This window comes from Lacerta agilis, chromosome 8 (assembly GCF_009819535.1).
Source record: "Lacerta agilis isolate rLacAgi1 chromosome 8, rLacAgi1.pri, whole genome shotgun sequence".
Taxonomy (NCBI): Eukaryota; Metazoa; Chordata; class Lepidosauria; order Squamata; family Lacertidae; genus Lacerta; species Lacerta agilis.
The window spans coordinates 16,788,425-16,812,432 of record NC_046319.1 but is presented as its reverse complement, the minus strand read 5'-3'; the positions used below and the strand labels follow the sequence as shown (position 1 = coordinate 16,812,432).

General features: G+C 43.9%; 1 protein-coding gene across 1 annotated transcript; it reads left to right on the top strand.

The window, feature by feature from the left end:
* Positions 1-3,396: 3,396 nt before the first annotated feature.
* LOC117050947 (cyclin-L1-like) lies at positions 3,397-15,816 on the top strand. Its single transcript, XM_033156916.1, is given in 12 exon segments — positions 3,397-3,414; positions 4,529-4,603; positions 5,271-5,380; positions 5,978-6,098; positions 8,206-8,270; positions 10,808-10,907; positions 11,297-11,401; positions 11,772-11,913; positions 12,928-13,045; positions 13,514-13,606; positions 14,429-14,513; positions 14,515-15,816. Coding segments are annotated over 12 exon segments (1,305 nt in total). The 3' UTR covers positions 14,788-15,816.
* Positions 15,817-24,008: the final 8,192 nt, after the last annotated feature.

Here is a 24,008-nt window from a genome sequence, read left to right as displayed (position 1 = left end):
CAGTGATTTCATTGAATGGAAATTAGAGCCTGGGTCTTTCTGACCTGGTCCAAGTTTAATACTATACCACCACACTGGATCTCTTTTAGCTAATTATTGCAGCTAGTTTATTTTACAATAAAAGTGCTACCATGCTATATATCTATACAGTCATACCTTGGGATACAATAGCTGTGGGTTGCGTTTTTTTCAGGTTCCGAACGCGTCTGGGTTTCACCGCACGCGCAGAAGCGTTATGCACAGTTCGCGCATGCGCAGAAGCACGATAGCGCGCTTTGGCGCATGCGTGATATTGCCACTTGAGCTGCGGACTTTTCAGGGGTGAACAGCATCCTGGAACAGATCGTGTCCGCAACCTGAGGTACCACTGTATATATGATTAAAAAGCATGACTCCAGTGTCTGAATATATTAATACATATCCAGAAAAAAAGTGGAGAAGCCTGTTTTTATATAGAGAGCAATAAAAGCATGGTGCCAATAAAGTTCAAGCTTGTTTGTTTTTATTCCCCACCCCACTTCTCTTTCTGGTCACCTTAGCTTTTTCTCTGATTATCTGAATTAGCTTTTTTGAGAGGGGTAGCCTTGTTAATAAGCAAGAGAGACCTGTGACACTTCAAAAGAAAGTATTCTAGAACTTCTGGAGTTAGATCCAGAACTTGGTTCCCATTGAAATCTGTTGGAACCTAAGCACAACTAATTTCATCTGGATCTAATATTTACCATTTAAGGTGTTACAATACAATACTTTGTTGTTAAAATTGGTGTTGAAATTCAAAAAAATAGTCATATACCAGGTTGTTCTGTCCATTCTGGACTAGAATAGTACACCATCACACACACACTTTTTGAGTGGCTTATTCAAGAAGGAGAGTGGATTTAAGTGGACCTCTGGCTTGATTCATCAAGGCAATTTTTGACTTTTGGAGGTCTCACTTATCGAATTTTGAATACTTTGTAGCCATCGCAGTAACAGCAGTCTCTTAAGCTAGTTATTTTCTATCCCCCGAGGGGAAAGAGGCAGGCTCCCTTTCCAAGTGTCTCCCAGGTCGTCATCAAAGCGCAAAAACAAATCAAATCCAATACTCACGACACCGGGATTCTTTCGCTCGAACTTTGACAGGTAGAACATTAACGCTCATCGCGGGGGCAACCGCCGCTCCACGTCCCGGTTGGGGCATGTCCCCTGAAGCCCGGCTCCGTTTTCCCTTCACCCCCACTCCCCCTTTACAGGGGGAGCGAGGGAAGGGTACGGAGCCACAGTGGGCATAGCCGGGGAGCCCAGGGTGCGGGACGCTCTTCCCGCACCCCATCGGAGCCCCGCTTTGCGGTAGCGGGGCTCCAACCCCCGGGACGGACTGGGTCGCCTCGCAGCCGAGGCAACCCACGACCGCTCCGCAATGGCGTCGCCGCCGGAAGTCAATTTTTGACTTTTGGAGGATAAGTCTGTCTGTGGTAATTTAACAAGTTATTTTATAGCATTAAGCAACCTTCATTAATTTGCCTGGTATGATGTCTGCATCAAAACACTTAGGTTTGTGGGTGGTATCCAAGTTACAGAAGCAAAATTGGGGCTTTTGCATTCAGAGCAAAGTGGAGCCCCCAGGGGAGAGGACTGTTGCTCTCGTGCCTTGCTTATGTGGTTTCTGGAAGTATTTGATTGGTCACAGTTGGAAACTGGCTACCAAACTAGGTGGATCTTTGGACAGATACAGAAATACTGTTGCCTGTAATGGATTAAATAAAACTATGAAGGCTGGATTCATGAACACATAGCTGTCAACCTTTCCCTTTTTTGCGGGAAATTCCCTTATTATAGCATTGGGAAACAGCAGGGCAGGTTGACAGCTATGTATATAGCAGTGGGGAATAGCAGGGAGGGTTGACAGCTATGATGAACAGGAGAAATGCATGGGCAGCTGGTTGACTGCTGTGTCAAACAGAACATTAGACTAAATGAACCATTGGACTGGCAAAGCAAGGCACATTAGATTTTTTGGCCGGGGGTAGGTGGGTAAGGATTTGGATAGATACATGGTGTGCAGGTCTGTCTTTAGTTCTTAGCACTGAAAGCTTAGTGGAACCCCCATGCCCAGAGGCAGTATAACTCTGGATACTAAGAGCTGGATGCCAATTTACAAATACTGTAATGGTTTTCACTATAAACTGGACTGATACTGTTGGGAGGATAATGCTGTAATACATGGACTGATGCTTTGATCTGGGATTGGGGCAGGATATTCTTAAAGGGAAAGAGTTCTATAGGGAGGAGTATGTGTTTGTGTAATGAGGTAGGATTTGCATTAAAAATTGAACATAGGGCCTTTTTTAAAGCTTGCTGAGAGGTGGTAGAATTGTGTTGTTGGGGCAGGGGTTATAACACACATTTCCCCAAGCAGAAACCATTTTGGAAGAGTAGTTTAGTGGCTTTCTGGAGAAAACAAGTTAGCATTATGTGTGTAATATGTGTGATTTTATATTTAAGCTATAATACACAGATGCGGTAGAAATAATGTACTGTTGTAATTGTGCTTTATGCTGGGGCTCCAGTTGGGAGGGTTCCTAAGAAGCTGCTGTATTTTAAGGGAAAAGGAGAGTAGGTGGTCTTTTCCAAAAGCAAGGAAAACAACTTGGAGAAGCATTGTTTTGAGACTGTCTGACCTGGTCTTGATAAAGGAAAGCCTGCTGACTGGAACTCCATGTTTTGGATGTAAATGTTTGAGGAATAGGAGAAAGGTGGTTGATTGGATTTGCTGTTTTGTTCAGTTTCCCTCACTAGCACTGGAGGGGGGGTGTTCTTCCTCCTGGACAGTTGAGCCCTAGAACTGAGGACCCGAGGCTGCCAAGCATGAGTAGATCTTAAAGATTCCTATAAGGACCCCTTCCTACCCTGACACGGGGATTTCAGGGTCCCAAGAAAAGGAGGAAGGCAGAGAGGGGAAAACCCTGCTTAATCGAGGTTCTCAAGCCCGTAGTTCTATTCCAGGAAATGAGTGATGTAACAGCTCTTGCCCGGAAATGACGCTATCCCCTCCCTTGCTAGTCTTGTATGTTTGCCAAGACATTCCAGCAAGCCTGCTGGTTACCACCCTTTTGAGGAGGATGTGTTGTTGTTTTTTCTGTTCCAACTAGAAGAGTTTTTGGTAACATTTCTCTGACGCTGAAACTGTGACGAGTTCCCTGTGGCTGATTCATCCTGCCTTGTATCTAGCAACTTGTTTTTGTTCTCATGTTTTTAGGGGAATCTGCTCTTGGTTTCTCCTTCCGGGCTGCCTGTGATCAAATGTTTTGTGCTCACTGATTGACTTTTGAAAGGACTGTGTTGCCTTGTTTTGAACTACTATCTCTTTCATTTAGCTCTTAAATTTAACTGCTGGCTCTTTGGGGGGAAGTTTACATGAGCAAAGCAATATGGGTGGGTAAACTTTGTATGGTCTGAAAACTGTATTAACACCAAGCAAATGTTTCAAACTCACTAGTCATGTTAGAGTCATTGGATGAGGATGGTTACAATTTGGCTAGTTTTGTACCAAAAAATACTTGTGACTCCCACCTTCTCATCATACAATTGACAGAGCACCAAGAAGTTCTTTTGAGTTCACTCCGCCCCTTTTTAATTATGTTGCTGTTTCTATTTTATTGTAATTCACTCTGGTATCATGAAATTGATGAAGAGCAAGATAGAAATGGTGTAAACATTGTGGAGGAGGAAGGGTATCTTTTGAGTGTCTTCAATGACAGTTTCTTTCCTCTAGCAAGTGCTTGGCTTCACAGTACTAGGGCAGTCACACATAGAAGGCATATTGTGTGACTAGGATTCTGGATCCATGCTGGAGTATTGGGCTACAATCATAACTCACTTACCTGGGAGTAAGCCGTATTAAATTTAGCTGGACTTATTTCAGAGTAGGCATGGTTAATATTGCAATGTTGAATAGGAAAGATTTGCTAAAACACCTTAGCTCACTGCTGCATTAGTGCAAAGCTAAAAACGCGGGTGGCGCTGGCAGTTCGAATCCCCGCAACGGGGTGAGCTCCCGTTGTTTGGTCCCAGCTCCTGCCCACCTAGCAGTTTGAAAGCACGTCAAGTGCAAGTAGATAAATAGGTACCGCTCTGGTGGGAAGGTAAATGGCGTTTCCATGCACTGCTCTGGTTCGCCAGAAGTGGCTTCATGCTGGCCACATGATCTGGAAGTTGTCTGCGTACAAACGCTGGCTCCCTCGGCCTATAGAGCGAGATGAGCGCCGCAACCCCAGAGTCGTCCGCGACTGGACCTAATGGTCAGGGGTACCTTTACCTTTTACCTTTAAGAAAGAAAGTAAGGTATGGGGATAAAAGGAAATAAATGTGCCTCCCCAACTATATAGTCAACATTTCTTAAATATCCATGGCTTGTAATTGGTCAGGGCTTAAATCATTTATAGTGGTCTTACAGGTGCCGAATCGAATCAGTTGTGGTCTGTTAGCATTCCTTTGAACATCTCTATTTACTGTCATATTAATATAGATTCTCACTTTTCTTTCTTAGGTGGCCATGGCTACGGGGCAGGTGTTATTCCAGCGTTTCTTTTATACAAAATCATTTGTGAAGCATTCCATGGAGGTATGGGATTTGTTCTATGCAATTAATAATTGGTATCCATTTGATTTTATTGATTAAACATGGAAAACTAGTTTGCTGAGCTTTCTGCATGTTAGCCTAGTGTTAGCACACTGATTTGCAAATAATTCCTATTGATCTCAACTGTACTTATTCCAGCAAGTGTTCTGAAGTGTTAGTTTGTCATTGAAATGTATTCTACAAGCTATTCTGCCATCTCTGTAACATAGTGATTCTTAATCCGGAGATTCTAGAAAACTTTTTAAAAATGGTTTTCTGCCATAGTTTGCATTTGAGGCAAAAAGTTCCAGAAATCTATTGGGGGTCTCTTCAAGGATACAAAAAAAAAAATGTGTCATTTGGCTCTCCTTTAGAGGGGAGTTCCACAGTTGGGACTCAGCCATAGAAAAGAAGCTCTCTGAAGGAGCGTCCCTGATAAGGTCAAATCTGAACTGATGGTCTTTCAAGCACCCTGGTCCCAAGCTGTTCAGGGCTTTCAAAGATAATGTATATCCGTTTCTCAATGTGCCCATAAATGCATGGTGAATCTCCTTGTACAAGATGCTTACACTAGTCTAATGGCCATATTCTGCATGTTATTGCTCCTTCAACTGTTGGAGATAGTAAGAGATCAGAATAAAACTTAGCTATGTTCCATATGCTTTTACAGCATGTGTCGATGGCCTGTGTTCACTTGGCATCGAAAATTGAAGAAGCCCCAAGGCGGATAAGAGATGTCATTAATGTGTTCCATAGACTTCGGTATCTGAGAGAGAAAAAGTAAGTCAACTGTTACTCCAACTGTGTGCCTTCACACAGTATCTGTTTCCAGAGATCGTGGTAATTACTCAAGGGCCATTTGTGACTTCCATTACCCCCTGCCAAAACTCTGGAGGATTTCATGCAACCCCAAAGAAGGTCCCTGAATCTCCCCCCCCCCAACAAAAAAACCCTAATTGGAATTAAAGTTTCAGTGAGTTCAAACTCTTCCAGCCCTCGTTGCATCCTCAACTGGTGGCCATAATTCAGTGGCGCCTGGGTGAAATTTTACAATTTCCAACTGTAATAGGATAACTTCAGAGGGTTGAAAGATTGCTTAGGTGGGTGCTTCCTCTCTGAAGGGAAGTTTGGGATTCAAAAAGGAGACCAGTGCCAGTGTTGCCTAGACAGCTACAGACTTGGAAATGTCCACAGTCAATTCTCCAGTTCCTTGGTTAACTTGGTCCAAATTTAATCTTCTCATGCTGTTCCCATGAGACACCAAAGTTGAGGTATGTCCAGTGAGGTATGCCCATTGTTGCTCTACTTTTGTAGGAGGACTTTAAACTGATATTTTTCTATTCTCTTCTCCCCCCCCCCCTTTTTTTTAAATCCCAGGAAGCCTGTACCTTTGATATTGGATCAAGAGTACGTTAACTTGAAGAACCAAATTATAAAGGCTGAGAGGAGAGTTCTGAAGGAGTTAGGATTTTGCGTACACGTGAAGCATCCCCACAAGGTTTGTATTTCTTTTGTATTTTTAAGTTTGCCTTCTGAGCAGTGGATAAGAAATTGGCCTGTTCTTAATGTAGCCAAACCATTTGCAGTCTTTGTTTCTCATTTCAAGAATTGCCTGCTAGTTGATCCTGTCTCATTTGGTGAATGAAGACTGGTTGCTTCAGGTATTAGGTGCTGCTTAGACTTAGCTATGCTTGATTTCTCCATTCCAAGTCCTTGGCATGAAAGCAGCTTATTCTTGTGCAAGCAGGTAACAACACCATTGTGTATCTATTGGGTAGTGTGTGATAAGACTTTGGCGGGTCAGCCCTACGTGTGGCACAGTGCAAAACTACATTTATGTTGCTAAGATGTTCCTACTTCAGAGAGGACTGGTGGCTGCTTCTTTTCCTCCCACTTTGTATGCTTTAGTGTTTGGCTTACTTTTGTCCTGAAAATAATTGAGACAAGTTCTATCACTTTAAAGAAGCAGGGAGACAGTTTTCGTTGGCTGCTTTCAATTTATTTTGTTTCGATTGTGCAGTCATGGCTGGTACGTCACTTACCACATCCTGCTTCATAGGTGGCACCACTCTAGCATCTCTTGATTATGTCTGATTAACTGTGCCAGTAAGCGGGCAGCACTGGAGAGGTAATCAGGTGTATGGACCCAATTCTGTTCCCAATTGAAGCTTACAGGCCTCCCTCGTTCCATTCAGGCATAGCACGATCCCCTTCTCTTCCTCTACCTCAGCTACCCTTGGTGCTCATGTTCTAGCTTTGCCACTTGCATCATTACTTCAGCATTAGTCACTCATAGCTGGCTCCCCCAGGATGCTCAAGAGGTTAAAGCCCAGATGATGTCTTAGGTTTGCTGGATCGTCTTGGACAGGGCATGCTACAAAACCTGACATACCTCACAAGTCTTGATTGTAAGATTGAATTCTGCCCTGTAAAGGAAGGGCAGGATTTAAAAATGGGCAGGATACATTGTAGCATTTTCTAAGGTTAATTAAATCTGGTTTGACACCTGTCAGCTGTGGAAATGTGAGCCCTTCAGTAGTAGGTAGGGTTACCATGAGTAAAAGCTTATGATAACCCTGTAGTGCAGGCTCCCATCTTCTCTGACATTTTCAGTCCTCAGATCTCCACCATCCTTCACGATCTTTTTGCCTTCATTTGTTGTAACATCCTGGTGGTTCTGGGTCTTTTTTAAAAAAATGATTTTTATTATTTCCCATTTAATAATATATAATCACACCCTTATTATCCACTTTACGTCTCTGGCTCTTTAGAGCCCTTCGACTTCTTTCCCTCTTGCCTTGTGGCTTTCATAATTAACCTTTATATTATTGCATTTTGTACATTTTCAAGTTCTAATAAACTCCTTACCAAAAAACTCAAAATTTAAATAAAAAAGGGAGAAAATTTCTCATTAGAAGTCTTCAGACAACCCTGCTAGTGATGTTAATTGCTTACAATAATCTTTTAAATAGCCTATAAATTTACTCCAGTCTTTTTGGAATACTTGATCATGCTGGTTTTGGATTTTTCCTGTTACCTTTGCCAGTTCCACAGAGTCCATCATTTTCATCTGCCACTCTTCTTTCCTTGATACTTTTTGTATTTTCTATTTTTGAAAAAATGAAAAATTGTGGTTCTGAGTCTTGATTCAGTAGATCATTTACTCTTCTCTCTACCTCCCCCCAAAAATCTGACCTGTGTTACTAATACATTGCAACAAATCTTTGTATAGAAGTGCTTCCACCATTTCCCTCTTTGTTGCTCCTATATCTTTGAAGCAAGTACTGAAGAAGGAAAGCTGCCATATAATATTGGGGTAAAATAAGAGACACTTGTGAGCAGATTAAAATTGTACATTTGAGAGCCAGTAGCTGCAGACTTCAGTGCAGAGGAAAGAAGCTTTGTTGCACACATACTCTCATGAGTACCACTTCTCTGACACCCTAAAACATACTCTTAACATTTTATACACACCGTGGAGTCTTATCAGGCCATTGATCCAGAGTAGAATAACCTGCATTGCATGGGTACCCTCCTCTATCTATATGAAAACCTCTTTCCACTACTTGGATCACCTGTATAACTCAATCACCCGTATCTTCCAGATAATCGTTATGTACCTTCAGGTATTAGAATGTGAACGTAACCAACACCTGGTCCAGACCTCATGGTAAGTTGATGTTTCTTGTTTTTATTGAGGCCAGCGGGGCAGTGGCAAAAATATGTCATGTGTGGGTCAGTGCTTTTCTCCTCCACTGCCATGTTCATGGCATGAGTATGGTTCCAGTCTTAGCCTGGAATGCCGCTTCTATCACCCCAAGTTGACGGGCCTCTTTGTTAAAGATTCAGACACTGTCTTAAATGGTAAGAGAGCTTTAAACCCTCACAAATGCACCCTTTGCTCTTTCTTCCTTTTACTCCTGCCCATTCAAGTTATTGCTCAGGAGCAGGGCGTGAAGGCACCCGCCCTCCCCTGTTTGCCCAACAGCATGTATCATTCAGAACTATGCTGCCTCTGAATAAGGTGTTAACTGTAGATATACCCCCTTCATTCCTAATGTGGGGGGTGGTCACTTCTGCCATACCGTCATTTTACTTGAAAATTATTGGAAAAACAACCCTGCTCATACATTTTTCAGCTTCTTGATATTGGTTATGCAATGTATTGTGTCCATATGTAGTCTACCTGCCCCTTTCTTGGAATGGGTATTAAATATCTGCCCCGCCCCACCCCCGTGCTCCCAAGAAAGCATACATTGACAAATGGTAACCTGTGAAAACTGACATGATGTAAAAATTGACCTGAAAGCAAAGTTTGTGTTTCTACTGACTAAAACTGTCTGGCTGTTTTGAAGGAGAACCTCTTTTGACTCTTCTTTTCTGTACTCTTTTGATCAAAGGGTAGCCTCTGAGGGTAAGTGACTAAGACTTCTCCTCTGCTGCCCAAGCGCTATGGTGCAGGGATAACTGCCGTCTTCAGTCAAACCCAAGCAGGCTCCACAGAGAGAAGGCTGGCTCTAGACAGGTGGTATGCGTACACGAGTCGAGTTAAAACTGGCCGACTGCTGCTTGTGATTTTTTTTTTAAACTTGTTAAATTTTATTTGTGCATTTTTCAGATAAGTGTGTTACTGTCAGGATGCTTTGTTCCTATTTTATGTCCTTTAAAAAAAACCACAGACTCTTTTATTAAACTTGGGTTTAAAATCTTTGTGGGGTTGGGTTTTTAAAAACTTAATTCATACTTGAAAGCATAAGCATTGCAATAAGAAGATACATTACTTCATAGCACATCAATTTTTTTCTGTTGTACTTTTTAAACTATGTTTTGGGGTCCTGCTCATATCTACTGCTGTATATCCAGTAAAACTTGAATGTATTTCTGCAGCGGGTTCCTTCCTCCACACATAATAACAAATGCTTTTGGAACTTGGATTATATTGTGAGAAACTGCAGTTCAGTGTGGGGAAATAAATACAGGACCATCCAGGCAGTCCCTTTGGTTGCACCTAAACTAGGACTTTCAAGGTCCCTGAAACACTTTTAAAGAACGATGTAAGCCTTTAAAAGGCTGGCCTACTCTTCAAAATCCCAGCTCATCTGGGTTAGTCTAAATGGCAGTGGAAACATTTTGGATCCAATTAACCACAGTATTTTTTCAAAACCTGCTAATTGAAGACTAAAAATCATTGCTACCCAAAGCCAGAGACCCTGTATTCTTCAGCTGCTTTGGTTTTGAACAAATTATGTAGGAATTATGTGCATAGCCTGATTGGGTATAGTGACATTGGTCACATATTAATTTGCACCTTTATGACAGGCAAAATCCATAGGCCCATTCCATTTTACAACTGTTTAAACTTTGTTCTGGGTTTTGTCCACTGTGCATTTTGGTTTGTTGTAAGGAATTATCCTTCAGATTTCCATTTTAAGGTCACAGAAATGCGTGAAATGTTCTGGCTGGGCTTTGTGCAATATTTTTACAGTGCAATATTTTTTACAGTTGCCTCATTCTATGAACATTTGTGTTGCGAAACCTTGTTACAGTGGGGCAGTCTGGAAGCGGCTCAATGACAACCCAGTGAAGAACCTTTGGTCCTTCAGCAGTGACAATACCAGACACCTGGACTGAATAGCTGTGATGCTCTCTTGCTCTCTAAAAGCGATTTGTGTGTCGGATGCTTTCCTGAGTGGAGACTGGTCCCTCCAAAAGAAGCTTGCGACAGAAGATTCTGAATGCTTGGGAAAAGCCCCATTCCTACGACAAAGAACTTCTAGCCGGACCTGTGACTTCAGACTGTCCGTTTCCAAGTTTGCATGTCGCTTGCGTGACTGGTGAGGATAAAACATAGATTTTGACAGAATTCTTCAAATTATGCTTCAAAAGTTGTGCCTACCATAAAATAAAATGAATTTTGATGTTCTTTTGCATGTGAACAGGCCAGTAGCTCATAGCAGGGAGAAAAGTGAAGTTAAAATTGGTTCTCTTTCATAAAATGCCAACATCCAGTAAATAAATACTTGGCAGTTGTCCTTCCTGTCAGATCTGTGCACTCCAACTTCTTGTCAGGTTTCACAGGATTATCTAGGATTCAAACAGCTGTAGAATGCCCTAGACAGCTAGCTACAGTGTGCCTTAAAACAGCATAGCCAAAGCAGGGGATTTCAGCAGACTTCTGCAACTTTCCCCCTCCTTTTGTCTTCTCAGGAACTACATGAATGACAGCCTGCGGACAGATGTCTTTGTAAGGTTCCACCCTGAGAGCATTGCTTGCGCCTGCATCTACCTTGCTGCTAGGACCCTGGAGGTTGGTGTTAACCTGGCTCATGCTATATAAGATGCTCTTGTTTTCCTTGTGGAGTTTTTACTGCTGCAATGAGTGTGTTTAATGAACAAATATGGAGGATTTAGTAGTGGCTGCCTTTTTATTTTTGCTCTCATGTGCAGAAGGAAAATAGTGACTTAAGTAGACATTTCCCCCTTTCCCAAGTTAGTACCCTCCTTCATACACAGAAGGAAAGTGGGAGCTCAGACCTAAGGAGAAAGGTAGCCTTGATGTAAATCACACAACTTAACTCCCTCACAACCACCTATCTCCTTGGTTATAAACAGTAAAAGGCTGAGAGTGATTAAGGTCTGAGAGTGATGGGTTGGGTTTTTTTGGGTGACTAATGGTGAATGGTGTCTTGCTTACAGATTCCACTTCCAAACCGCCCTCACTGGTTCCTGCTGTTTGGAGCTACGGAAGAGGAAATCCAGGAGATATGCACAAAAATTTTGCAATTATACACACGTAAAAAGGTTGGTCCTGCTTATTCTTTTGAGTTTTTCAAATGGATGGGAAAGCACACTGGCGTGTTTTAAGTCTTCTGGGGACCAGAATCTAAACTTCTTTTTTTCATCTTGAGTACCCGGAGAAATTTGTTCCATCCTCCCTGCCACAGATTTGGGATTTGTGTTGCAGCCCAAATTGTGCACATAACAATAGCAATATTGCTTAATAAAGAAGGTAACCTTGCCAGTAGCACGTCTCATAAAAGTGCCTGGTGTTTTGTTCCCTTCCCTTACCTCGCATTTCCCATTGTAAGGCTGTGGGGGAAAGGCTTCTGTGCAATGCTCTTATGTAGGTGCCAGATCAATATTTTGCTAAAGCACACACCCGTTTCCACAGGTTGATCTAGCTATCCTGGAAAGCCGAGTAGAGAAGAAAAAGCTCGCCATCGAAGAGGCAAAAGCGCAAGCCAAAGGCCTCTTACCAGACGGAACACCCAATTTGGATACTGTTTCAGGGTTTTCTCCTGCTCCCAAAACTGGTTGGTATCCCTGGTCCTGTATGTGTGGTTCCTCACACTATCTCAGAACAGCCAGGAATGTGGGTGCAGTATCATTTTTGAATGCCCTCCCACCTTAATAACAAAACTCCTATCCCTACCCTATCACTGGGAAGGTTCTAGTTCTTTATATGCAGTGCTGGTTTCTCCTTGCAAGGAGTTATTAGGGTAGAGCATTAAGAAATGGACCCCCAAACTAAACCTGTGCATGTCATTCATTGTGCTGCCTACCTGCTCTGTGTTGGCCAGGCCTAATTCTCTAGATATGGGCCGAATCCCCCCATCCTATTAAGGTTTAGGCCTTAATTGTACCAAATTATATGTCTGCCTCACATGTGCTGCCTTTTATAGGAGGAGGATGGCTTTAGTCCTCACTTCAACACAGTAACCCAATTGAAATTGATGGCTGGGCATGTAGGAAGCCGGTACAGCATTCCATCTGGTTGGTGTCTCATTAAATCTGGTTCTCTGCAGCTGCACATGCAAAATGAAATGCTTCCCAGGCTAGAGTAATAATAAACAAATGGGTGGTGGCAACCTAGTTTTAAAGGAGCTGTCAGCCACATGGAATGTCACACAGGTAAATTACACATGCAGGATCACATTTGAAGTTTATCCCATTTAGCATGTACTCTGCACCCTAACATGCTAAGTAAAGTAGGACCTGTTGTCTTGATAGTAGTTGTCAGCCTTTCTGATCAAAGCTCTCGTTATGGTGAATTGCAGATTTGTGTCAGCACTCCTGGGTTCTTCTGGACATGGAATATTGTAATCTGAAGGCCCTGGCTTGTCTCCAATGCTGGCCCTTCGCTGAATATACCCACTGAAGTTACTGGACATGGTTGAACTATGGTCCATTCATTTCAGTGGGTCTACTCTGAGTAGAACTTACTTGGATATGACCCCCTATCTGTAAAAGTGCATTGTGGGTGATGGTACATAGAAGCATGTCATCCCCTAAGTTTTGACTGGACTTTCCTTTTTTCGCATCTCTAGAGTCTCCAAAGAAAATAAAGGCACCAAGCCTTCCCCACTTGCTGTGGCAGGTGGTAAAAAATGCCAAGCGGAAAATGGAAGGGACGAAGCGGGTGAAATCCAACAGTCCCGTCAATGGGTAAGGGCCTTGCACGATAAACTGGTCTCTTTCCCCCCTGTATCAATTTCTTTGAATGCTTTTGTAGCAGTGCAGGTCACTGTTCCATAAGGCCATGAGGGACTATAGGCATGGCTTTGGCATAGTCCAAAGCTTCTTTCCAGGGCTACTGCCTCCTGTCTGACTTAAATTACGTTGTGGGCAAAAGGGTCTCTGAGCCTCTTTGGAGCGATATTTGCACAGGCTAAAGTAGCTTTAAGGATTTGGGACACGCTTTCTGGAAACCCAAGTCACCACATCTCTAGATCATATTGGTTTCAGATAACTGTGACCTGCTTCTGATAACTTTATCCTAGCCTTATTGTGACAGTGTTGCCCCAGAAGTGGGTTATCCTGATTTTTTGCCTTGGGCATATGTGTACCTAGGTTGAGGGGGTGACTAGGCCGTTTTTTGCTTTGACATCAAATTCTCTTGTTTTAACCTTCCAGCGTTCAGAAAGGCCGAGACAGCAGGAGTCGGAGCGGAAGCAGAGACCAGAGTTACTCCAGGTCTCCCTCAAGGTCACCATCTCCAAAGCAGAGGTATGTATTGCAGTGCGCTCTGGAAGTGACTAGAATTCCGACTCTACCAATACCTAAACTGGAAAGAGAGCAACCCCGTACCTCCCTAGAGCAGTGTCTCAGTTGAATGTAGTGGTAGTGATTGGCCACCACTCTGTCTCTGGCATTTCAGATGATTTTGGGGCCTTGTCCTCACAGAGGCTGCAACACTTGACTGTATTCCACCACAGAAAGAGAATCTCTGCATTTAGGGAAAAGCATTCCTGTTAGATGTCCCAAGGGAAAGGGATTTACCCTAGACTTTTCCTTGACCTGCTAGTTTTTCATGTGTTCGATTCAGTCATGTGAGTCCATAGCATTGCTTGCTTCACCCGTTAATGTAGCTATACAAGGAGAAGTTGAAACAGGCATTTTTAATTTCCAGCATGGATTTAAAAGCTGGGAGGGAAGGGAGATTTTGCTGAAATCATGGGGAACGTGTGTGGGGATAGGCACAATTGCTTGGTGATTTGCAGGCCAACCACATTAAGCCCAGAGAGACTCTGCTTCTCTCTTCCCCAAGCCCCACTGTTGCCAGAGCCACAGCAGTATCTCTGCAGCCATTGCAATGTTTCTGCTGCACCTGATGATGATGACAACATCATTAATGTCAAAACGTGCCTGATCTGAGCTACAGCACAGCTCTGTGATAGGACTTGGAGCACCCATCCACAGGTGCCTAGAAATGCTGTTGTCCCTATGGGGTGTACCAGCCTGTTCTTGTTCCACAATTGGAGCCACAAGTGTGTCTTTCTCAAATTTGCTAGCAAACTGAAGCCTTTTCCCCCTTGTCCTCTCGAACAGGAAAAGTGAAAGCTATTCCCCATCGAGCGGCTCCAAATCCACAGCCGCTCAAGGAGCCGAAGTGGACTCTCCCCCGCGGCAGGTTCAACCATGGCAGCTCGAGCTACAAAGCCTCCAAGATGAGGAGCTACAAGAAGGCCAAGGGGTACAAATACACCTCTCCCAAGCAACGGAAATCCCGCAGCAGGAGCTCATCGCGATCCCGGAGCCGCTCACGAGAACGCTCGGATCACTCCGGGAAGTACAAGAAGAAGAGCCACTACTACAGGGATCAGAGGCCCGAACGGCCCCACTCCTATGAGAGGCCGGGCCACCGCTACGAGAGGGAGCATCCAGGCCACAGCCGGCATCGCAGATGAGCAGCACCAGAGAACAGCCAACGCGAGCTCTTGCTCTGTCTTCCAGGGGCTCACAGACTTAAAACTCTTGGTGCCTGCTTGGTGCAAGGAAGGATAGTTAGAAGGACTTAATTGTGACATGTCCCATTTACTATGGTTGGGGTTTTTTTTTTGGAAGGGCGGGTATCTTTTGAGTCTCCTCATAGTGTGGGAGAGCCTCCCTCTCTTCCTGGATCATCTGTCTGCTCGACAGGCGATGCTCCTTTGCTGCTACAGAAGCAGGACTGTTTCCAAATAATATTGGACTCTGTGGAGAGAATTGCCTTATGAGGCTGGTCAGAGTGTTCAAACATTGCCCTTCCCAGCCCCAAAGGATTTTGGACACTCGACCATACAGCATTGCTTGGTGCTAACAGCAGTCCTTGTTCGTTTATTTCGCAGTGGACTTGATTGCGTTGTAGAACACAAGGTGGTTTTTTGTTTTTTTTAAAATCAATGCCTATATTAGGCGGCCTTTTTGTGTGTGTATATATCTGGTGTTGGAACAGTAAGGACAGAGAAAGGCCTTAACCTGTTAAATTTCACCCACAAAGTGCAAATGCATTGAATTAAACTGGGGGTGGGTGGGCTTTGTAACCTGCATACTGAATATTGAGAAATTCGAATTCCTCAACTAAAGACTTCTCCTCACCCCCTTCTTTCTTTTTGCATAAAGAACTCTGTGGAAATGTGAAAGTATTTAGATTCAGTGTGTTGGAAGTGGTCTATTTTTTAAAAAGTGGTGAAATGCCTGGTGCTGGCCACCAGCTCAGGACTTCGGATGCTTTCATATAATATAACGTTTTATGTGGTTTAGATAAACTCTCTACTCAGGATCTTTAAAAACTCTTGAAGAACTGATAGTTTGCCCTCCCGTTGCTTGCTTATAAGAAGGTGTTTATATTAAGAGAGAAATTGTATGCAGTGCAGGAATATCCGTTTTAGTGGTATATCTGAGCTGTCTTCCTGTTCCCAGATTTTCATTAAAGTATTTGATTTTATATTTAAAAACCACCTGCCTCTGTCCTCGCCTAGGATGGTTGTTTAGTATCAGCATTGGAAATGAGACGGCTTTGTTCTTAGCCTGTGCATAACCCCAGGGGGCTTTTTTCCAACACCAAATCTTAACTAAGGAATAGTTAATAAGGATTTCTCCACTGGTGGACAGGTGAAGAATGCAGTACAGTGTTACCTTGGGTTACAAAAGCTTCAGGTTACAAACACTTCGGGTTACAGACTCTGCCAACCTGGAAGTAGTACCTCGGGTTAAATTTTTTACCCCAGGATGAGAACAGAAATTGCGCAACAGCGGGAGGCCCCATTAGCTAAAGTGGTACCTCGGGTTAAGAACGGACTTCAGGAATGAATTAACTACGTAACCAGAGGTGCCACTGTATGGGGTGTTGAACTTGGCTTCCTGTACATCTCTACTCCTTTTAAAGCCTCATTTTATTTTATGTAGCAATGTCTGAGTGCATAGGCAAAAATGCAGTTTCCCGCTCCAAGAAATCAGCAGGGAGGTGTAGAGAAGCAGGGGGCTGTGGTGGGAGTGGCTTGCCTAAGGTCACCAAGTGAGATGAACACTGACCTGAGATCCAAAGTTCTGCAGGACAGTTCATGCCATGTGTGTAAGAGCAGGACTGCAGAACCTCTGGCCTGTGGGCCATTCTTGGCTGGTAAGGTCATTTCTCCCAAAACCATGCCCAGCTGTCCCAAGTGTTGTCAGTTGCTGATGTTGGGATGGGGTTCAATCCTGCTGGGGTCTATTTTGCTAATGGGTTCCCTGAAGGAGTGCCCTGGTGGAACCATTCCCACATGTGAGCTTCGACGGGTGCATGATGGAACTGCCGTCCAGGTTCCATCCTGACATCTGGTCAGGTGATGGGCAGGACTGCTCGCTTGTCAACATTAGCCCATGAGGGAAGATAAAGATCTAGCCTGTGAAGCTAAAGAGGTTCTCCATGCTTGTCTTTAAAATTATTGTGGCATTTGTAAGTTGAGGATTAAGAGGGATAAACCAAAGGCTTTTAAAGGGAGGTGGGAATGGAAGGCAGGTGACACCACATGCACATTTCACAAGTTTCATGCTGGGGAGGGGGGCAGTAAAAGAGAATGGGTGGGGTCATACAATAACATGGGAGAGACTTGAGGGCAGCAGATGGGAGGAATCCTTAGGCATGGAAAGATGGGCCTCTCAGTGAGTGGTGGGTGAGTAACATTGCCAGTAGCGTTGGGAGCTTTCCTTATGCATTACAGGCGGCAGCTTTTCTTGGTGCCAAATTTACAACAGCAGAGTAGAAGTGGATTCTGCTCCTGGTTCCAACTACCATTTTGCTGAAGTGTAGTGGCGAGGGTTTCTAGTTATAGGTGAGGCTTTGGTTTCTGAAATTTTAAGACCATCTGCTTTAATGTGAGACTCCCCCACTTTAGCTTCTGCCTCCTAAAGTTCTGCTGAAAGGTGGAAGCTCAAAGAAATTTCTGAAAACGAAGTCTCGCCTACTCTAGAAGCCCTCGCCACAACACTTCCCTGTTTGACCTACTTTAGAGGGCAAGCTGCGGCTCTAGCATGCCTTGAAATGCATGCTGACCCATTTGGCAGCTGAGCTAGTCACTGCTTAGGCTATATATTTAGCAAAGAGTCCTTTATGGATAGCTTTGTTTGTATATTTAAAATAAGACACCTGGCTAAAAATAACCACAAATGTTTCTAGCTATATCCGTGGAATATTTGGGTTCTACAATCCAATGCTAGTCGTCTTCAGATTAGACCCGTTCAAATTAAAAGGCATGACTAACTTAGGTCTATTAATTTGAACGGGTGTACGCTTAAAAAAAAAAACTTAGTTGGCTCCAACCCTCTGTTTGCAACTGGAAGAACTTAACCAGGTTCACCTGCCAGGTGAAGCACTGGTAGGTCCTGGCTGCCAGCTTAACAGGTGGAGCAGCGTTTCAACTGCTCTACAACCACAGCATTGAGATGAGCAATCGGGGAATGAGCACTAGTGGCTGCTGTTGAGCTTCTAAACTGTCTACAGTGGATCTTGATGCTGCTGCAAGGAGCAGATTGGAAAGGGAGCCTGACATGGACAAGCTGGGATGTAGTAGTGGCTGTTTCAGTCACCATGCAGAGGAATTACATATTTATATAGGCGTTTTGAGCCCTAAGGTGAAAACTGCAGGGTAGAAATTCTAAAAGGTTATTCCATGGTTGGCGCAGGTCAGTCAAGGTCAGTACATCCCAAAGTGACTTGCAAGAATTATTTATTTATTGCATTTATACCCCACCCTTTTATCGAAGGCACTCAAGGTGGTAGACATAGTTCACCCTGCCTTCGGTGAATCCCCACAACCATAATCCTGTGACCTGCATGATAAAGTGGGGATTTGAACCCTGGTATGTGGCTATGAGAGAAGGTGAGCCCTCCAGAACTGGACACAATATGGGAGTTGCACCATAAATTTCTGGGCTGAAAACCTCTTGAATGCCAGTGGAATCTGCATTGTTACAACTTGGGAGTGGCTCTCTCCTGTACTTGAGGCTGAGATGCAGAATAAGGGGGACCAAATCTGAGCAGTACCACCGTGCCCTTAAAAGGTCTCTGTAAACATCCTTTCACAAATCCGCAATGTGAGTCTTTGCTCTCGAGTTCATCTTTGCACAGGCTCAGTCCCCTGCACGGAACATGGTCACATTTTCATTGGCTGTCAGGACTGCACATCCATCTGCCTTTCTGTTCCAAGCAGAAGAGGGATGCAAAGAGCTTCTCTTTGTGAGAGATCGTGGTAGCTGAGGTCGGTGCCTTTCCTGTGGACGGACATGCCCGTACCATCTTGCGGTCTTTTTCTGTCTCATGCCATTCTCTTCCGGCAGCCGTTTTGTGACTGGCACCCATGATGCTTTCTCAGCACCCTAAAGGCACCCACTAGCCCGAAAAGCTTGACCACCCCTGTAAAAATTAAGCTAATGATCACGCTGGTGCACTGTTTGCAGGCAGACCTTCCAGGTTTCGGAGGTCCAGGAAATGAGAATAGACTTGCCCTAGTGTGTGCTATTTATTTTTAACTCGATAATCAACCTTCCCTTTTGATTCCCCACACATCCTGGGACAATAGTAGGTTATGGCTCAGTCCCAGCAGTTGTTGGCGCCAGCTCACAGAGTGCTTTAAAAAGCAGAAGCTTTCAGGACAAACCAGGGAATCCACATAATTGCTGGGTTCTTTGATAGGGCTCACCCTTAATGGTGGCAGCTGTGTGTTGGTTGTGGACAGCCCTGTCTCTGGAGCCTCAGTCAGCTTGCAGATAGAGCTGTTGGATTCAGGAGAACAAAGGGACTTGTGGGATCTCTAGGCCGCTTTAGCCAAAATAAAACCCCAAGCCCTTGGAGCCTAAAATCTGCCTTTACATGTGTGTCAAGAATTGGTGGTTCCCATAAGAAAAGGATTGGACAAGCTGGGGGGGGGGGGTGGAGAGAGAGAGAGAACATCTTGTTCCAGGAGAGAATGTCCGTCTGCACATGTTTCTAGTCCTATAATTGGATCCCTGCCATCTCCACCTGAAAAAGGATTTTAAGTAGCATAAAAACATCCCTGCAAAGAAAGCAAGATGATGATCCAGCCAGCAGATTGAAAGATTGTGTTCTAGATCCTGCTTGGGACTACGATTTCCATCGTACTGGCTGGTTTTAAAATTTCTCCATTCTCCCAAAGGAGCCCATGACAGCGCACAACAATGTAGCAAAACACTGCAATTAAAAGCATTAAGAATTATCTCAAAATGTTTTTTAGTATTTATTTTTAATAGTCAAACAGCCTTACAGCTAATCACCTAATGTACCTGCCCCATTGCAGGGGTTGCTCCTGTATAGCTTAGTTTCAATGGTCATTGAAACGGAGCGTCTCTGACTGGCAACTTCTGCGTTCCTGTGGACTACTTTCGGCTGAAAAAACCTACTGAAAAAATCTCCTGGAAACCTTGTCGCTGAAGAAGCCCAATGGGCGAAAACAGAGTGTATCCTGAGAACTGCCTTGTTACTAAGTAGTTCCGTTTGTTACACTCTCAAGACATAGGACAATGAAAAAGGAAGATATCAGTATGAAATGTCATTGTCAACAGGAACTGTACGTTGTAATCGTTGGACTTGACAATCTCTTGACTTGACAATACTTGAACATTACGACAATAAATACATATAGAAGGTTAATACTGTAGTAATATGATATGTTATTGCCATCAGGAACTGTGCTTTGCCATTTTTTGATAGGACGATTAAATTACAGTTTTATTATATATAATGTTATGTTACTTTATAACACATTATGTGTGTGTTGTGGTGTTCTAAACATGATTTACGTGATGAGGCAATTATGGTGTGTGATATCCGGTTCTATGCTTGACAGTGTAGTTACGATGCTTGGCTGATCTCGTGTTTCGTTCATCCTTTCTGCTGCGCTTGGAACTGTAAGAGCGCATAGACTTGTGCATAAAAAAGGTAAAGGTACCCCTGACCATTAGATCCAGTCGCGGACAACTCTGGGTTCAAAATATGCTTGTGCATACTTCCACTTAAAAACAGTTCACTTGCTCTTTTAGGAAACATTTAGTAACTGTGCAGCTCTAACTGCGCAAAATGGTTTTACAGATGAAATAAAATGGGGAGAGTCTCCTACAGATACACCTCCCCAGAGAGAACATTCCACAAAATGGGGAGCCACCACTAAGGAGGCCCTGTCAATGATCAGCACTAACCAGGTAGCAACAGCACCACCAAGAGGTCTGTGCTGGCAGGGGCTGATGGGAGCTGGAGGTCCACAAGTTCTCCATGTCTGAGTGGGGGAAAACTTTGATTCAGTTCTTAATGCACAATTCCCAAAACGATACATGAACCAAAACACAGCCAGTCTTTGAGATTTGCCTTGCTCTGAATTTAGCAGTGCTGCTCTCCGGCCAAGTAATCTTTACCAACATGCCTATGCTAGGGTAAATCATGCATCTAAATGCATGTAAAATAACACACAAAAGCACATTACATGAGGCAAATATGCATACAAAAATGTGCCTATTATTGAAATAATGATGAACCGTCAGGAGGAATTTTTTTTTTTTTTAAAGCAAAGCGATGAGGAAATTTGGAGAGCTGAACTCAAGATTGGAAAAATAAGGAACTGAGGGAAGTTGAAAGTGACAGATTTGCCCACCCCTAGCTGTGCCCAATCCAGACCCTATGTTCTTTTGCCTGTTATCCTTAGATAGCCTTTTCTTTTGTTCTTTATTGCGGCTGGGCATTTTTCTCCACCTTTATCAGGTGTTGAATCTCGCCACATAATTGTGCTTGGCAGAACACAGTGTTACAAGAAAGGTGACTCATCTCGAAGCAGATGCTCCCATGCTTTGTCACATACCTGTGGCAAGCGATAGTTCTGGCGACGTGGACTTCGGGGTCGGATTACCGCAATGTGCTGGGTGCAGGGCTTCCCTTGCGCTCAGTCCAGAAGCAGAGTGCTGCGTCACAGTTGCTGACAGGCATGATACCCTCTCAGCATATAACACCTCTCTGCTCATGATTTCTGCAGTGGCGGCCCAAGTTCAATGTGTTATCAAAGGTATATAAAGCCCTAAACAGCTTGGGACCAGTTTACTTGAAGGATTGCCTTCCCCCCGTACATGCCCACTCAAACACTTGATCTGCAGAGGTGGCGCCACATTGGCTCCCAGTACGTTTCCGAGCATAATTCAAAGTGTTGGTGCTGACCTAAACGGCCTCGGCCCAGTATACCTGAAGGAGCGTCTCAACCCCCATCATTCAGCCGGGACACTGAGGTCCAGCGCCAAGGGCCTTCTGGCGGTTCCCTCCTTGCGAGAAGTGAGGTTACAGGGAACCAGGCAAAGGGTATTCTCGGTGGTGGCACCCGCCCTGTGGAACCCCCTCCCTTCAGATGTCAAGGAAATAAACAACTATCTGACTTTTAGAAGACATCTGAAGGCAGCCCTGTTTAGGGAAGTTTTTCAATGTTTGATGTTTCATTGTGTTTTTAATATTTTGTTGGGAGTAGCCCAGAATGGCTGGGAAAACCCAGTCAGATGGGCAGGGTATAAATAAAAAATAAAAATTATTATTATTATTATTTATTTTTAAATACTCGTTCTGCGCTTGTAAGAAATTGGCCTTGTAACATACACTATGGAACTCCCTGCCTATTGACACCACGCAGGAGCCTTCAATATACTCTTTTCAGCACCTGCTTAAAACATTTTTTTATGTATAGGCAAGCCTATGCAGTCATGTCAAAATTAACGAGTGTTTATTTCTTTATTGCCCTCTGCAAGAAAGAATAGCTGCTGGCAATTCTATAGACTCCACAATTCTATAGACTCCGTTTGACCATAGCATTCACACCGTTTTGGTTGTTTGGTGTGGTGGAGTATTGTCAGCCCTCCAGATGCTGCTGAACTACAACTCCCATCACCCCGGGGCATTGCCCACACTTGCCGGGGCTGATGGGAGTTGTAGTTCACGAACACTGGGAGGGCCAAAAGCTACCTGCGCCTGGAGTGAGAGGATAAAATGTTGAAGTGAAGGCTAGAGAAGAGAGAGCGCGACAGGAATGTATTCTGTGTGAGTTCTACTTGATGTAGTTCCTTCGATGTTAGTTTTGGAGACTTGCAGAAGTCAGTTGTTAGTTCGCTACACCACAACCAGGGCAGAGGATGCAGAGACCCAGCAGAGGATGCAGATATCTCCTGCTCCCAGCAGAGCGACTTCTTCCAGAGTCCCCAGTTAAGAGGAAAACTCTTCCACGCAGTTCAAAGCAGCAAAATGTTTATTGTTTCTAGACACAAGACGGAGCTAAACACTGCAATCTACTATAGACAGCTCTTCTGGTCTTTGAACGAAAGAGACATATGTATGCATAGGTCCTCAAAAACTATCCCCATGCTAGCTAACGCTGCTATGTAAAACTCGCAGCCTCTCACAGATTCAGAGTCAGATCCAGGCAGCAAACAGGACATGCCACAATTTTATCATATGTGGTGGTCTTGTAAAGCAATAAAGGCTTTCTGGGAAATGAACTGGGGGGGGGGAATGTTTAAAATAACTTTTGATCAAAAAACAACAACCCAGAAGCCTTTCTATTAGGAATTATAGGCACCGACATCCCAAAGGAACAGAAAAAGACTTTTTATGTACGTATGGATGCTGCTGGCCTAGAGATGGAAAGAAGAAAGAAGAAACTAAGCTGTTAGACTACGCTGAAATGGCAAAACTGACGGGGAAACTCAGGGACCAAGAAGACAAGCAATTCAAGAAAGAATGGATAAAGTTTATAATTTATTTAGGATACCATTGTAAGCAGATGAAAACATTAGCAGGATTTTAATACCACTTGTAACAAATATTATGGATAATATGGATGGATACAAAATGCAGACTATGAAATAATATGCAGTTGGGAATGTTGACAATAGGACCCATGGAGGGGATTTAGTCGTGAGATTCAGAGAAATCTCATCTTATGGATATGCATTTGGTATTGTAACTAATTTGCACTTGTAAAATCAAATAAAAATGATTTCCAAAAAAAAAAGGACATGCCACAGGACATAATGAAAGCAATGCCCTAGAGACTATTATGCCCATATCTACATTCCTGAACCAATGGAAAGGTGAATGACTTGGCAAGTCATACACTCGACCTCGGCTCTGTTGCCGTGGTAACCCAGTGCACCTGACACCCTTATTTCAGAACATCCAGACATGGAGGATGTGCTTTGCTGGAACTCGGATCGTGCCTCTTGCTCGCTTGAATGTACAGAGGAAGTTATGTGCAGGTAAAATTCATCTTGGTTGCTCCACCCACTTTTGACTCTGACCCCGCCCACCACTGGCATGTGATGGGGGGTATGTGGCCCTCTGACTGGGAAAGGTCCACCACCTCTGCTCTATGGGGTGATTTGAGGCTGGTCACTATTTCTCTTCCCAGCCTACTTCACAGGGCTGTTGTGATGATAGAAGGGAGCTGTTATGTGTGCTGCTTCTGCCACCACCAGGCCAAGGTAGACCTCTCTGTAGTGATGCTAGTCAGGGCTTGTTCTTGCTCTTTCTGTCTTCAGTGCTTAACAGAGGCACAGTTTATCCAGGAGATTACCCAGCTGTGACTCAGGGAAATCCAGCATGTATTATTTGTCTTTGAACTGGAGGATTTGG